At 38.4% G+C, this 15,588-nt stretch overlaps 4 protein-coding genes across 4 annotated transcripts; 2 read left to right on the top strand and 2 right to left on the bottom strand.

Annotated features, from left to right (window-relative positions):
- Positions 1–403: 403 nt before the first annotated feature.
- On the bottom strand, positions 404–2,066 carry CBG04079 (the record flags this gene model as incomplete). The annotated part of the gene is made up of 8 exons (XM_045243870.1): positions 404–572; positions 621–741; positions 787–864; positions 912–1,115; positions 1,162–1,245; positions 1,294–1,506; positions 1,551–1,880; positions 1,928–2,066. 8 exons carry the CDS (start codon positions 2,064–2,066, stop codon positions 404–406), a joined length of 1,338 nt encoding a protein of 445 aa, XP_045092577.1.
- A 1,202-nt stretch (positions 2,067–3,268) lies between these two features.
- On the top strand, positions 3,269–3,799 carry Cbr-rpl-25.2 (the record flags this gene model as incomplete). The annotated part of the gene is made up of 3 exons (XM_002639436.1): positions 3,269–3,414; positions 3,460–3,652; positions 3,698–3,799. 3 exons carry the CDS (start codon positions 3,269–3,271, stop codon positions 3,797–3,799), a joined length of 441 nt encoding a protein of 146 aa, XP_002639482.1.
- Positions 3,800–4,029: 230 nt separating this feature from the next.
- On the bottom strand, positions 4,030–7,221 carry Cbr-cep-1 (the record flags this gene model as incomplete). The annotated part of the gene is made up of 15 exons (XM_002639437.2): positions 4,030–4,048; positions 4,092–4,283; positions 4,327–4,463; positions 4,537–4,761; positions 4,955–5,159; positions 5,275–5,416; positions 5,465–5,633; positions 5,683–5,890; positions 5,934–6,082; positions 6,125–6,205; positions 6,566–6,662; positions 6,707–6,856; positions 6,909–6,982; positions 7,049–7,131; positions 7,176–7,221. 15 exons carry the CDS (start codon positions 7,219–7,221, stop codon positions 4,030–4,032), a joined length of 1,977 nt encoding a protein of 658 aa, XP_002639483.2.
- Positions 7,222–8,305: 1,084 nt separating this feature from the next.
- On the top strand, positions 8,306–15,316 carry CBG04082 (the record flags this gene model as incomplete). The annotated part of the gene is made up of 12 exons (XM_002639438.1): positions 8,306–8,432; positions 8,746–8,983; positions 9,029–9,544; positions 9,595–10,084; positions 10,135–10,431; positions 10,478–10,603; positions 10,653–11,271; positions 11,318–11,714; positions 11,870–11,968; positions 12,583–13,018; positions 14,740–14,919; positions 15,032–15,316. The coding sequence occupies 12 exons, from the start codon at positions 8,306–8,308 to the stop codon at positions 15,314–15,316; spliced, it is 3,810 nt and encodes a 1,269-aa protein (XP_002639484.1).
- Positions 15,317–15,588: the final 272 nt, after the last annotated feature.

Raw genomic sequence — 15,588 nt, 5'->3', positions numbered from 1 at the left:
AGCCTAAATTGCAACCCTGTCACGGTTTTGCCGCACGGATTTTCTCGACTCCGCCCACTTTCCCCGGTTTTTCCCCGGAATTTGCGGGGTCTCGGCTCCGCCCCATGGTCTGACCGAACCCTTTTTCTCATGAGTCATGGTAGCATGCAAAGTGTTTAAAGAGTGAAATAAAATGTTTGAGGAAACTGTGTGGTCTCACCGTTTCCAGACTTATTCAAAAACCTACAGCTCGACCTACAGCTTGATCTTTGAAGCGAGAAAAAACGAACGATCCGGCGACACATCTCTCAGTTATGCAAAATATGATATTTAAATGATTAAAGTGATTTTTAAAACATAATATTTAAATACAATTATTTATTTCAATCAAAATGTATAGATTAATCATCCAAGATAATTCAATTCAGCTTCCATAATACATTGAAACTAAAACAGTAAACATCGAAGGGAGGATTAGAAAATTTACGGCAGAGTTTTGTGGTGAAGGAGTTGGTAGGGGCACATCTGAGCACGCTGTATTGCAGAAGGTTGTATTGCATGCCTTTAGCACAGTTTGAACTGATCCTAGCGTTCTAGAAAAATAAAATTTCCGAATTAAAGTTTCTCAAAAAAGGTCCTACTTGTATTGACAGTGATTCACATCTGTATATGGGGTGTTGTCCGGAAAACTAAGAATTGAAGTCGTGGCACATGACTTCTTAACAGTGGTTTTGGTCGGATCAAGCTGTGATTTCGATCGCACTAAACTATTTCAGATTAGAGAGATTGTATCTTGGAATCACTTACCAAATATACAAAAACGTCCTTGACAGGTTCCTCCACTACAATCATCAGAATTTATAGCAGAGCACTGAGTGCAAGTGACTGGAAATGTATTTATATCTAAAGCTACAGTAATAGGATAATGTTACCTGCTGATGAGTCAAGGGAGCATTGCGAGTTGCACATGTTTCCAGTATTACAGACTTTCACATTGTATTCTACATCATTGATCACTTTTGTGCTGCATACATTTGGTACTCCCGTATAGGATCCATCTGGGTATTGAGCATATGGCAGACTTGAACATGATTTACGGAAATATGTTTTGGAAGTTCCACTACGAATTTGTCTCTCTGAACATATACAGAAGAATTTATTAGAGAAAGTAACTTTTCTAACCGAAAATGCAGAAGTTTCCTTCGCAGGATCCTGTAAAACAGTCTGCGTTGGATGCTTCACAGTCATAGCAACGAACCAGTGGCTCTGAAAAAATAAGCGTGATGTTCTTGAAATAGGTAAGTTTGATCGTACGTCTTTGTGGGAGAGGAGGTGATTGGCCTGGATTACAGTAGTTGTTGCAGAGATTCAGATCATTACAAATTTTGACAAAATAACGACTAGATACTGTATTTCTAACTTCGCAAATATCTACGTTAGTTACAGTAGTTTCATCGTCCAGCTGGATTACAGGTTCAACTAAACACAATTTTCGAAGGTACATCTGATTATTAGTGAGACGACGTTCTAAAGTATACAGGAATGATCAAGGTTTTCTCTGAAAGACGAACCATATAGGCAGTATGCCCCTTGACATGTGCTTGTTTGACAGTCTGTACCATCTGTTGAGACACAATCATAACACGTAACAGAACCAAGAGGGACGGGTGGATTAACTGGGGGAAGAGTTGGTTGTATCGGTTGTTGTTCTGTTCGACAATCATTGTTGCACATATCTTGAGAAGTGCACAAAGATACATAGTATTGGCCCTGTCGTGTGGTTCGTGTTACACATTGGTTCAAATTGCTCATAGTAACACCATCATCAAACATGTAAGCTTTCCCTTTTGTATAGCAGGTTCGGAGAACATGTGTTATCCCATTGGCAGCGTTCAGTTGTTCTATAGAAATCAATCTTGTTTTTATAAAGAACTGATAAAAATGATACCGTATAAACAAACATCCGATTCACAGTCAGGTGCATTCACACAAGCTTGACCATTGTAGCTGTAGCAGCTACGACATCGAATGGCTTCCGAATAAAATACATTAGACGTGAAAAACAGGAGAAGGAAAAAACGATGCATCGTCAGACAAGAAGTGAAATCGACTGTTAGAACTGGAGAAACGGAGGATTAAAAAAATGCTTGAAGGTTACAAACAGATCATAGTGTATTATTTGTCCTGGTATCTACTCATCATTGCGCATGATACAGAGCCGTATCTGGAACAAGGTGCGGTAATATTTACTCAAAAGCTTCGAAACGTCACGGAGCACTTTGACTCCGTTTTTGGCACTGGAAGCTTATATCGACGTGCGAATATCCTTACAAGTCGTCATGTTTGATCATACGAATCGTTTGCTCTGGGTACGAGTAATTTCGAATTCGAACTCGAACTTGAAAAAAAAAATACTCAAAAGGTACTTGTTTCGAGAAAGAGAATCTAATTGATAGTGAGAGGAGTTGTCAATTTCAATAAATTTTCAATTTTTGTATTTATTTACTTTCTTATTTTCACAGAGGCTCTTTTGGATCTCTTTTTTCCAATATTTTTCATGAAAAATTAGTTGTATCCCGCATTAAAGGCGCACGACACTCAAAGGAACATAGGCGTTCGACATTGATGGGTTTCGACGCGAGTTTCACTACAGTACTTGAATCCTAAATTGGTGTTCGATTCCTTTGATTCCTAAAATCTTTCTCGTCTTTTTGCCGATTTTCGCCGGTTTTTGATAGGTTTTTTTTTGTGTTTTATGTATTACTCCAGAAACCTTATGTCGCGTCCAACGTCCGGCAGTACTCTTCCACTGTTTGAGGAATTGTGTGGGACTGTGCTACTGGGGGTCATTTGGGAATTTTTTCTTCAAACACGGTGAATGAGAGTTTGTGCATACATGCATTTTTAAGCTTAAAAAACAAAAAAGCCGGTATTACGTTTTGAATAACCCCATTAGACGGTATGTTGTACGGTTTTCATACTTTGGACGCGCCATAAAATTTCGAATATTTGTTGAAGTCGAACTAACTCTAGAGCTTTTTCTCTTATTTTTGTCTCGAAAATCTTCATCTTGTTCCATATTTCGGACATATCGCCATCGACATAAGCGCAAAGTAACCAATTTTCTTCATCGGGGTTTGCTGGCGCCAATCGAGTGTTCTCTGCGCTCTCACCAACATTGCGATGCTTTGCTTATTCAAAACATTACGTACTTAGGCCTAAATTTGCTCGTTTATCTTTAAATTCTTGAAATTTTTCGTAAATGCTACCTTTATTTTTCTATTCAGACATGGCTCCGTCATCAAACAAAGTGGGAAAGGCTCTCAAGGCCAAGAAAGCAGTTGTTAAGGGAAACAAGACCAACGTTCGTAAAAATGTTCGCACCTCGGTTCATTTCAGACGACCAAAAACCCTCACCACTGAAAGATCTCCAAAGTGAGATTAAAGCTGATAATGTCTCGGTAACCAGTGTTTTTAAAGGTTCGCCCGTAAGTCGGCTCCAAACAGAAGCAAGCTCGATGCTTTCAACGTCATCAAGCACCCACACACCACCGAGAGCTCGATGAAGAAGATTGAGGATCACAACACTCTCGTATTCATCGTTGACGAGAAGGCCAACAAATATCACATCAAGAGCGCTGTTCAATCGCTCTACAATGTCAAAGCTGTCAAGGTGTGTATAATCTGTATAATCCTCATTTCTAGTTTTTCTCTTCAGGTTAACACCCTCATCACTCCACTTCAGCAAAAGAAGGCATTCGTGCGATTGGCTTCCGACTATGATGCTCTTGACGTCGCCAACAAGATCGGATTCATTTAAATCATTTTTGTTGTTCTCTGTTCGTTATCCTTACGATAAAGAATTTCGTTAAAATGAATGTCTGAAATTCCGAACCGTTGATGTCAGCGGTTTTCTGGTTATAGTTTATGTTAACAACAACAAAAGGGAGCAAGATTTTATAAAAGAGAACATTATAAAACGAACGAGAACGAGTGCTCGTGAGTATCCTTATAATAAAATGTTTGGGTTTTCAGCAGCATTGAATCGTATCATTTCGGCTGATTGTATCTGAAAATTCTGTATCGAGCATGGTAACTGAAAACAGTGTTACCTGATGTTTTCCTGCACACGATGATAATGGAGGAACAAATCGTAATACTTCTCCATTTTGGAGGAATCAACTCCAATTGTTTCGAATGCACTGTCGTATACTTGAAAGTATTTATCTAAGTCTAACATCGTAAACAATCCGTGCTTCCGGAAGTTGTCTGCAGCAGATTCGTCCCCAACAAATGCAAGAAACCTGTAAGCACATTTTCAGTTAGTTACTATGTCCGAAAACTCACTTCTCGATTTTGTCAGATGGATCAAGTCTACTAGCTTGTGCCGGAGTCAGGCAGTGGGCGGAAGCATATTTTGATATTTCATTTTCTCCTTCCTTAGCAAAAAATGCAACGAATTTGGAATATTCTTTCTCTGAAAGCTGAAAAGAAACATTTTTAGGTTAATCGGATTTGGGCGAAAGAAAAAAACGAGGAGAACTGTCCATCACTGACCTTCACTTGTCTTTGAAGACCATACTGCGATCGGGGTCTTTTATTGGATAAAGAATCCTCATTTTCCTTGAATTTTCTATAGAAACTCATCTCCATGCGCCGAGACTCGCATCCATGAAGTCTCATAGGATAGGATTGTTGATCAGATGAAGGCACAGCGGACGCTACAAACTTCACATCGCTGGCAGCTCTTTTTCTAGATGAGGACGATGTTGATTGAAACATCTGTAAATATGGTACTGCATTAAAAAAAAAACATCTGCTGAGGGAAAATATTATTTTGAGCGAAAATAAAAAGTAAACAAAATGTCTACTTCAGGAAACGCCAATAATTTTTAACGGGTTCCGGAGGAACCATATCGGATTACTTGGACAATGGTGCTTCGATGAAAGAAGACATGTTTCGACAAAAGCACACCTGTGAAGTATCTGTGACCTTTTCAGGTGAAGATGGACCGGAATGAAGAGAAGACTGATCCGCGAAAATATTGTTTGTAGTTTGAACCAAAAGAGATTTTTCCGAAAACTTGAAATCTCCACGCTTTTCACAGAAATTCTTCCAATCACGCCTCGGATATCCGACAATCAGAAGTTGTTTGATGACATCGTGGAGTAACTCGTTTCTGCAATCAACTTGTTTTCGGAGCTACAATTCTTCCCTTTCTTGTTTAGTTAGATTTCAAATGAACCAATATCTCTGGCCGTGACTGTACATTCTCTTCCACGGCCCTCACTAACCCATTCTCGTCTTCTAAGAACACCGCGAGGCACATTCGTTTTCTTCTCTCTGCTAAGTCCAAGCAACTTCTTTGGCACTTGAAAATCAAATCGAATAGAACCTGAGTGGTTCCTGGTGCTAGTTTTGCAACAAAACATTGATCTGAAATTTTGTGATTCGAGTAATGCAAAGTTTTCAATCACACTATACCTTTTTTGCTATTAATCTGTGGTGTCCAATGTTCACCAGACTTGACTACGTAAAAAAATGATTCTCGGGGAGTCTTTTCTTCCGTCATTCTGTGATTATGGCACTTAGCAAGATTTGATGGAACGCGAATAGAGTTTTCAATATTGTCGGAAGCCATGTAGTTGACCAGCTGTATAAAATCAGAAGCTCTTTGATTCAAACCATTGCAATACACTTACTCGGACCTTCAAAAACAGTTGCTTGTGACACGATGAAACATTCCACTTTACTATGAAAGGAATGTTGCACTTCATTTTTGCCCACAAGTATATGCCATCATTCACAACTGTTTCGAACTCAAAATCAGAAACTTTTGACGCTCTCTCCTTTTTCACTTCAAACGTCAGCCATTCTTCTTCTTTTTCTCTGTTCGATGAATCTTCCTTACTGAAACAATTTTCAAGTTCCTCTGTTCAAGAAATGTTCTTACACAGCTCTGAAGACATCTTCTTCATCATTATCGCATTCCATTGGTTCAAACTCATGATTTCTCTCTGAAAACATTTCACTTCTAGCTTTTTCGACTTGAGCCTTCTGCATTTTCTTTATGAGCTTCTCTTCTTGTCTCATTTGGTTGCGCTAAAATATTTTTTTTGAAATTCTGAACAATGTCAGTCTGACCTTATCTTGTTCTTCTTTGGTTCTTTCTCTGAGATAATCGATAGGCTGCGAACCACCCAAAAACTGTGTGAGCGTTGTTTCCTGAAAAAAACATAACAAATTATGATGATATTCTCGTACAAAATATGGGAGCCGTGGCAGAGAAACACCAGTAGCCGCGGCCGAGAAGCCTAGAACGAAAGATACCGTAACCCAAATAGTTTCATTCACAACATTTTATTCTCGATTTTCGTGAATTTTTTTCGCTAGAAAGAAAATAACGGAAGAATGAACGAAACGCCGTAACAAATTAAAAATATGAATCACGAAAAAATGCTTTTCGCAAAAAGTGCGCAAGCTCTATGCATTTTCGTTTCTTCAATTATTGCCGAGTCCCCTGCTCCGATTATTTTGTTCCAGGATGATACTCTGAATCGAATAAACCAAAACTCAAGAACTCACAGACTCTATTGACTGATTCATTAGAGCCGATTCTTCGGTGTCAAACAATGCATTGAGATCAAGAAGCTCGCTTCTTGAAGTTTGTTGTAGGGGCCCGCTGACAATATTTGCTTTTGTTTCAGAATATCATGCATTACTCACTCATTTACAATACGCGGCGTTCTTGTTCTAGTTTTTATCAGCTCTGGTTGTCTTCCTGACTCTGATGGATGAGTGGACATGAGAGATAAATGTGTTATATCTGGCTCTTGTATCTCATTGTGCAATAAACTTTCGAACACACCTTCTATTCTGAAAATGAAATTATCAGAAGCATAAAAATTCAGATAAATAAAAGTTTTACCCTGGAGTGCTTCTTAAATGCTTTTCCAATTCGTTCTCCGAATTTTGGGACATCAGCGGTGAGAACTGACCATTCTGCAAAATTATCATACGAGATCATTGAAGGGAAAGACAGGAGATTTCGTGAAAAAAAAAACTCACAATGATTTCGTCTAGTGTGTTATCACCGAGTTCTCGAGTTGTATTTCCATCGACCTCCTGCGAGTCAGGCACAATTTTTTCTTCTGAAACTGTTGGTCTAGTTGAGCTGGAGGTGATATGTACTAACTTTTTATTAAAACGCTAAGTTGAGAATCCGTCGCTTCCGTGTTCATTTTGATGACCGAAAATTTAAAAATTATTCGGGAGATTTGAAAGTCATATTTCGCGGGCCGGTCCGGGTTGATTCAGGAATTTTCATCAATCCAGTCGGCCCGCCTTTGTAGAGATTATCTACGAGTTGTCTCTTTTCATTAAAATTTCTAGCATTCAAAAATTTCCAACAAAAATAAATAAGTATTTAAATATTGAAAAAAATTTTCGGGAGAAGATGAGCTGAAATTCATATTTGCAACGGGCCGGGCCGGGCCTTCAAAAAATTGGTCAAGGCCCGGCCCGGGAGGCCCGGAAGGCCCGGCCAGTTGGCGCCAGCTTCGATTTTTGCGCAAAAAAAGTGTTTTTTTTTTGGGAAAAAGTTGTTTTTATCATCTAATTTTAAGCTAAATTGTATATATTGAATTTGCAAATGTTTAAACAAATTTTTGGAAAAATATTTTTTTTCCTGAATTTTTCCAAAGTTGATATCGAAGAAAAAACTGCATTTTTGAAGCAAAATAACAGTTTTCTTTCGAAAACTAGTTTTTTTGTTAAAAAATTCTCAAAAAATTATCAAAAAAAAATTTTTTTTTGAGAAATTTCGACCAAAAAATTCTTGTCCGGGCCTTCAACGATTTTTACAAGTATGCTGAAATTAAAGCTCAGCATTTGTGCCGCCTTCGGTACGGTACAGTAACATTTTCTTGCCGAGACCTAAACAATAAATTTTGCTCATGTTTCTTCCGCGTTACTGTGTTTCTAGTTGAATAACAGTTTTCTTTTTGGAAATCAATTTTTCTTTTTCAGTGTTTCTGTGTGAATCTTTTCTTCAATCATTCAATTCAAACGTTAAAGAATACTTTTATGGATATTCAACATTCACATTTTCAGCTAGATGTCAGACAAACAGGGTAAAAAGTCTCATGGAAGCCGGAATCCATTTCGAGATGGTGGAGGAGTAAAAACGGGTATGTATTTTTTTTGAAATGATGAATCAGGTCTTTAAACAAATTTTATAGACCTAATAAACTTGATGCAGGAGAATGCGCGATTTACAAAGCAGAAGCAAAAGAGATCATCAAACGATTTCTACAAAGTGGAAACATGCACATAACGCTAGATGTGATGTCTCGAGAACAAAGAAAAGTGATGCATGAAGTCGCTCAACATAACGGACTATCCACAAGAAGTACAGGAAAAGAACCGAACCGCTGCATAATTCTATCATATCGTGAGAATAGATTGACGCGATCTTCACTTGTGACTACCCAACCGATTATCCCATCTCCCGAGTGCCTTTCGCATCTTAACGAATTTGTTAAAGCCAACCCTATCACAGAAGATGATATGAATCGATTTTTCGACCAGAAAAACGCAAAAGAATTCCAGCCAAAAACGGGTTCGTCTAGAAATAAGACGGGAATTCCACCGGTCTCCGCTTGTCCGAAGGATCTCAAGAAAATCAGGTATGAAGATGACCCATGTAAATAACACGTATATTCGTTCTAGGGATAAGTTACCTGCGTCGAAATATAAAACGAAAGTTTTGAAATCTATTGATGATAACGAAGTTGTCATCATCAGCGGAGGCACTGGATGTGGAAAGACAACTCAAGTTCCTCAGTTCATTCTGGACGATGCAGCTGAAAAGAAGAAGAAAGTTCGCATTATGGTGACACAACCACGACGTCTTGCGGCTATTTCCATTTCGGAGCGTGTCGCCAAAGAACGAGGTGAATCTCTCGGCCATACAGTCGGCTACAAGATTCGGCTAGAGAACAGGTAGTGTAACAAAAACCATCATCCGGTAGAATTATCTTGTTTCAGATCGTCAGAAAAGACGCTTCTCACGTATTGCACAACTGGAGTTCTTCTTCGTATGCTCACATCGGATCCCATCGCTTCTGGAATAACCCACATCATTATGGACGAAATTCATGAGCGAGAAATTAATACGGACTATCTGCTCATCGCTTTGCGTGAATGTCTCAAGCATCGAAAAGATCTTAAAGTGATTCTTATGTCGGCGACGATTGAGGGAAACATGCAGTTGTTTTCGAGTTATTTCCAAAATCAAAGTGTTGATGTTCTTCGTATCGAATCTCGCACTTTCGATGTGAAGACGTTCTACATCGATCAGATTCTTGCTATGTCTGGATATCAGCCTCCCGAACATCAGGTTTTCTTCTCAGGAGTTGAGTTTAAAACAGAAGAATGGGAAGAAGAAATCAAGGAGATACAAAAGGAAGATAAAAGATCCAACAATTCTGAAACGAAAAACGGCTCAGTTGCAACCAACACTCAGATTAAGAAGACTTCTGGAAGCAATACCTGCGCTGAGGGGTAAGTTATCCGATGTTGTTTTTTTTTCTGAAGACGTAAAATGTCTTCAGTGTCGTCAATCAGCAGCGTGGCATCAATTCAGTTACCACTGCAGTCGGAAACAAATGGTCCTCAGGTCAATATACATGTTCCGATGGTGAAATAATTGATGAGAAAACGATGGGACTGTTTTTCAAATCCACAGGATGTCCTAAAATACCTGCATTAACTGTAGAATTTTTGCCGGACAGTCGAGATTCAGTATACGTGAACGGCGTTAGGTACAATACGGATAAAACCCAGTCGCAAGTTTTGTTGGAGAAACAGAAATTGGATCGGAATTCAATGCCTGAATATCCAGTGATGTACCGTCTAGATGAAACTCATTCAACTTCTCGTCTTGCAATTCCTGAGCCAACTACACTGTGTTCTGAAAGTGTCCAAATCACCCAAGAACTATTTGCGGATGCATCTCCAACCTCTATCGAAAAAACCAACACGCCGTCAACTGCGTCCAGTGGCCTTGCAAAGTTTTCTACTGACGATTTCGGTAAATTTGGAGTGAGTTCATAATTAACAATTTTCGGATCCTAATATTTGATTCTTTTCAGGAGAAGCAGCGTATATCGCAGATGCTGGAGCAGCGATTCCGTTCAGAGCTCAAATCTGTGATTCCACAAAGAACGTCACACTATGATACAGATATGGATAAATTAGTTGAACGTATCGATTTCGCCAAGCTTCGCTTCGCTGAAAAATATGACATGTTTTATGGAACAGACTTTGAGAACTCTATCGATCACCATCTTCTGGATCACGTCATACAGTATCTGGCGGACAGTCCGGTCTTTGGAACAATCTTGGTTTTTCTACCTGGTTTTGATGATATTCAGCTTATGATGGGCAAAGTATGTTTTCCTAATTAAGAAAATAACTAAATAGATAAATTTATAGATCGACAAATGGAAGCTTGGTTTAAAGAATATGAAACATGTATCCGTTATTCCGCTTCATTCACAGATGCATAGTATCAATCATTCGGACGTCTTCAAACCAGTTACCAGTGATATTCGAAAGATTGTAAGTTCCTTAAACCGTGGTTCATATCAGTTTAAAATATGTTATTCAGATTCTTGCAACCAACATTGCAGAAGCATCTATCACCATTGAAGACGTCATCTTTGTTGTAGATACTGGTAAAGTAAAAGAGAAGTCGTACAATCACGAAGCTAAACTGAGTACGCTATCTGTTAAACCCATTGCTAGAAGCAACGCAGAGCAGCGATCAGGACGAGCAGGAAGAGTAAGAAATGGTTACTGTATTCGACTTTATTCGGAAGCCAAATTCAATTCGATGCCAGAGACACAAATGGCTGAAATGAAACGAGCGGCTATTTACGATGTGACACTTCATGCGAAAATTTTTGCTCCAAATTGCATGAAAATCTCTGAGTTTTTGGCATTGGCACCGGAACCACCAGAGGAAAAGTCGATTATTCAATCAATGGCGTTTTTGGAGCAACTTGGCGCATTCTACAGACCAAATAATGATTCTGGTCAAAACGAAGATGAAAATGAAAATGAAGAAACCACCGAAGAAGTGGATCCTGAGTTGACTGATTTAGGACGATTAATGGCTCGACTCCCATTGGATCCTCAACTTTCTCGAATGTTGCTGTTCGGTTTGTCACTGAAATGTCTCGCTCCAATTGTTAATTTAGTTGCCTTGCTAGCTTCAAGAGAGCCATGTAAGTAAAATTATTATTTTAAATCATTCCGAATTCGAATTCTCAGATGTTCTTGCCCAGTCGGATGAACGCGAGAGGCAATCAAAAATGAAGTTTGAAATGGCTGAGCAGGATTTCTCTGATCACCTTATGTACATTCGATTGTGTACCGCATTTTGCTCGAAAGTCACATATAAGGAACAGAACGACTTCTGTCGTGAACATCTCCTCAATTTGGCCACAATGAAAATGGTCCAAGGAACTCGTCACCAGCTACTTCAAGAACTGGTTCGAGCCAAAGTGATTGTTGCACCAGAGAAGGATATAATGATGCTTCTCTCCGATTCAAACTACAACGCCCATTCAAACAGTTGGACGATGGTTCAAGCTGCCATCGCAGCTGGTTGTTATCCATCTATTGGTGTTAGTACTGCTGATTCGAACTTGAAAAAAGTACAAACATTGTAAGTCAGTAATATTCTTGAAAAAGTTATATTCATCACTTTTCAGTAATGATCAAAAGGCTGGATTGCATCCATCATCTATATTGAAGAAGCAAATTTGAAATTGAACAAACAAGTATTTTCTGGTCCTCGTCTGGAATATGTCGTTTTCCAAGAAATGTGTCTCATGACATCCGATCAATCGCTCTCAATGAAGACTGTAACTGCGATCCCAGCTCTTACGGCTCTAATTTTCACTGGTCCAATCAGAATCAGTCAGCAAGCTGTTGAGGAACATCGAATTCGTTAGTTTCATGGTTCCTTTTGATTTTAGAATTATTTGTAAATTGCAGTTTTCCGAGAAGGAGAAGACGAGGCGCCATTAGAAGAGGAAAAATTGACTTTTGGAGCCGATATTTGCACATTCAATTTGGATGAGTGGTACAATGTCAAAGCTGAAAATAAGGTATTCGTCTTTCTGTTTTTCACAATACATTTTTTTTTTCAGACGATGCGAAACTTTCTACGACTTCGACACAAATTTATGCAGTTCTTCTTAGATGGCATAGCGAAGCCTCATTACTTCGGAAGTGAAACTCCTCTTGGTCAAAAAGTTTGTTGAGAAAAAATGTAGCTGTGAAAAACTAACATTCAGAGAATGCTGGAAGTGATCCGTTATTTGTTGGACTCGGAGCACAATAATCACAACTACCATCCAGTTGACATGCCAGTTCCCACATCCAGATCATTTTCGCATAAATATCGTCCAGGAGGGTATCAGAAAAACAAATTTCAAAATAGTAGGAAAGAGGCTAGTTGGTCTTCAGTATCTGGTTGTTTTATGGCACATATTTCAGGAACCCAATCAGAATACCAGTTTTGATTCAAGAGCTTCCAACCAATATGTTAATCGGAATCAGAGGAATAATTCTACGGCACAGCCTACAAAAACTTTGAATTCTGACTCCCATTTCACTGCCAGAATTCCTCCTGAAAACGGATATCTTCCAAACATTAATACATCGAATCATCAACAAATCACCAGCTCGATTGGAAATTCGGTACCTGAAACTCAATCTGCCGCATCATCTTCGATCTATCACCATCATGATCAAAACTGGACATCAAATCCACATTCATACCATACAAACGAATATGGATATGATTACGGAAGCAACAGTGTGTATCAATATGGAGGAAATCAACAGCTTGGAAATGCACAGCAATATACCTCGTTTAATTCGTCAAACCCAGGTTCATTTATGTCATCGATGGGAGGATACACTCCAAGAGGAGGAAGGGGAAGAACGGGAAACTGCTCGAAGGTACTATCTCACCTAAATACTTTAATAGAAACATATCTCTAATAGAAGCACGTTTCTCCGTTTGAAATAATCTCCTTGAAAAAGAGACTAAAAACGGAATCGTGATGCGCTTCTATTATTGTCGAATTAAAAAAAGCGACACCTGAGAATTTGAAAACTTTTGCTTTTTTTGATCTACGAAAAAGTGCGGCATAAACGTAATATTTCAGAATTTCGGCTCGTTCGAGCTACTTTCGCGTTTAAGTTTAGTTTTTTTTACTGAAAAACAGATTTTAGAGATGCTAGCGATCATTTTCATACCAAGAAATCAAAATTTCGTTCAGAAAATCCCACTATTATGCTTGTCTGAGAAAAAAAAGGTTAGAGAGTATTTTTTGCAGTCTTAGTACGGTAGCGATTTCGAAGCGGAGAGCCTAAATAGCACACAAACGGTGGAGACGCAGACATTTTTTCTCTGCGTCTCAACCTTTTTTTCTCAGACAAGCATAATAAATTCACATAAATAAATTTGTTATCTACAGTATCCGTTTTCGCTCCGCCCCCTCGTAAATCGACACGAGCGCCGTCTCCGAGATTTTCAGGTGTCACTTTTTTTTTATCCGACAATAGGTGATTTATTTCATATTTCAATTAATTTACCTGTCAATTTTAATCTATTTTTCAGATGTTTTATCCCAGTGAACGCCCATCAATGAACAATTTCCAAAGCAATCCTCGTTCTAATTAAAATCATCTGTTTTCAATCATCATTTTTGTATATTTGGAATAGCGCTATCTCAATACCAAAATTACTTGGTTGATTCGAAAGTGTCATATTCTCCATTTTTACGGTTTCGAACTTTTTCCGAAACGTGATAATCAGAATTCGTCTGTTCTCATCTGAAACTTTCTTGTCTTTTTTCTGTCTTGTTCATAGTTTCTTGCCTCATCTGTTCAAGATTTCATTCATTGTATCGATTAATGCACCCTTCCGTTCGCATTGAGTTCCCTTGAAATATTTCTTTACCCAACTTGTTATAGGTGCAACTTTCAAATGTCTATAAGGATGTTTTTGTTGGCAATGAGCCCGAATCAAATTGTTCAGATTCAAAAACACTCTAGCAGGTTGTAATGCATATTTTTCTTTGCTTGAAAATATCTGGAAAACTTTGGAGATGATAGCAATAAACTAGTAGTAAATACAGAACAAGTCGTCATGCTTGAGCAGGGGTCCTTTGTGGGCGACTACAAACTTGTCCACCAACTTACTGATAATGCAAATTTCTATTCTGACTGTGAGGTTTTCGAGGCAACTGATAAGAAGACACAAAGTTCGGTATGGGTGAATCAAAATTAAAATGAGATTGGCTCTGAATTACAGGTTATTCTCAAAATAGCCAGATATGCAGAAAGTGGGAGTCGTGAAGCGGAAATACTGAATTTCTTGTCCCATGAGTTTGTTGTAAAACTGCTTGAATCAATTAAAACATCTGATTTTCGGAATGTGATGGTATTCGAGAAGTATCCACATGATTTACAGGAAATTTGCACTAATGAACCACTTCATCCGGTTCGAATACAGAGGTTTATGAAGCAGCTGCTCAAAGGCTTAGAACATATTCATGAACAGAATATTATTCATAGAGACATTAAGGTTTGATATCAATTTTTATCATTAGGGATACCGTAAAATCACAGAACTTAAAATCAAAATTTTCAATTATTTAGCAAATTTTTTTCAGCCGGAAAATCTCTTCGTGGATCAAAACGATTGTTTACGAATTGGTGATTTTGGTTTGGCTAGATTTTCAGATCCCGATGTAGCAATGACCCCAGAATCAGTCAGTCTTTGGTATCGCCCAATCGAGATTCTCCTAGGAGCAACCAATCACACGACGGCCGTTGATATTTGGTCGGCTGGAGTGTGATGGCAGAGTTTTATAGGAGACACCCGTTGTTTCGAGGAGAGAGTCAGATTCATATGGTGGGTTTTCGTTTGAAATTTCGTATTTAATGCCGATAATTTTTTTCCAGATTAATAAAATAATAAAGGTTCTTGGAAAGCCTACAACTGATGAATGGCCAACTCTAAATGATCTTCCGGCAATGCAATACGTCACACTTGACGGTTCAGACACTACCAATTTCGAACAAGCCGTTCCGCAAGCTTCTGAAAAATCTCTCAATATCATTCGAAACATGATACGATTCGATCCAACGCGCCGTTTCACTGCTACTCAACTTCTTCAGCATGATTACTTCGGCAGTGAGGATTCGTCAATAAGGAATACGAGCATGGATGATCCAGAATTTCCATAATTTGCATCTTTTTTAGACATGTGCAAATAAATCATATCATTCTTTGTTTCCCGATTTCAAAGTTCCCTGTAAATATAAGCTTTTCCAAAAGTGCTTTCTGAACTAAATACCTTATAAACTAAAAAAAGAAACTTTGAAAATCTGTTAACTATTGAAAAGAGAGATGCAAGTAATAGCTGTTTTCTAAAAACTTAAAAAAAACAGTAAATTCAAGACTTCTGTTATTGTTCTTTTCCGAAATCAATGCAGGTGGAAAACGGCTATTATGGGGT

This window comes from Caenorhabditis briggsae (genome assembly GCF_000004555.2).
Source record: "Caenorhabditis briggsae complete genome, chrI, whole genome shotgun sequence".
Lineage (NCBI taxonomy): Eukaryota > Metazoa > Nematoda > Chromadorea > Rhabditida > Rhabditidae > Caenorhabditis > Caenorhabditis briggsae.
The sequence above is the reverse complement of the archived record's forward strand: the minus strand, read 5'-3'. Positions and strand labels throughout refer to the sequence as shown.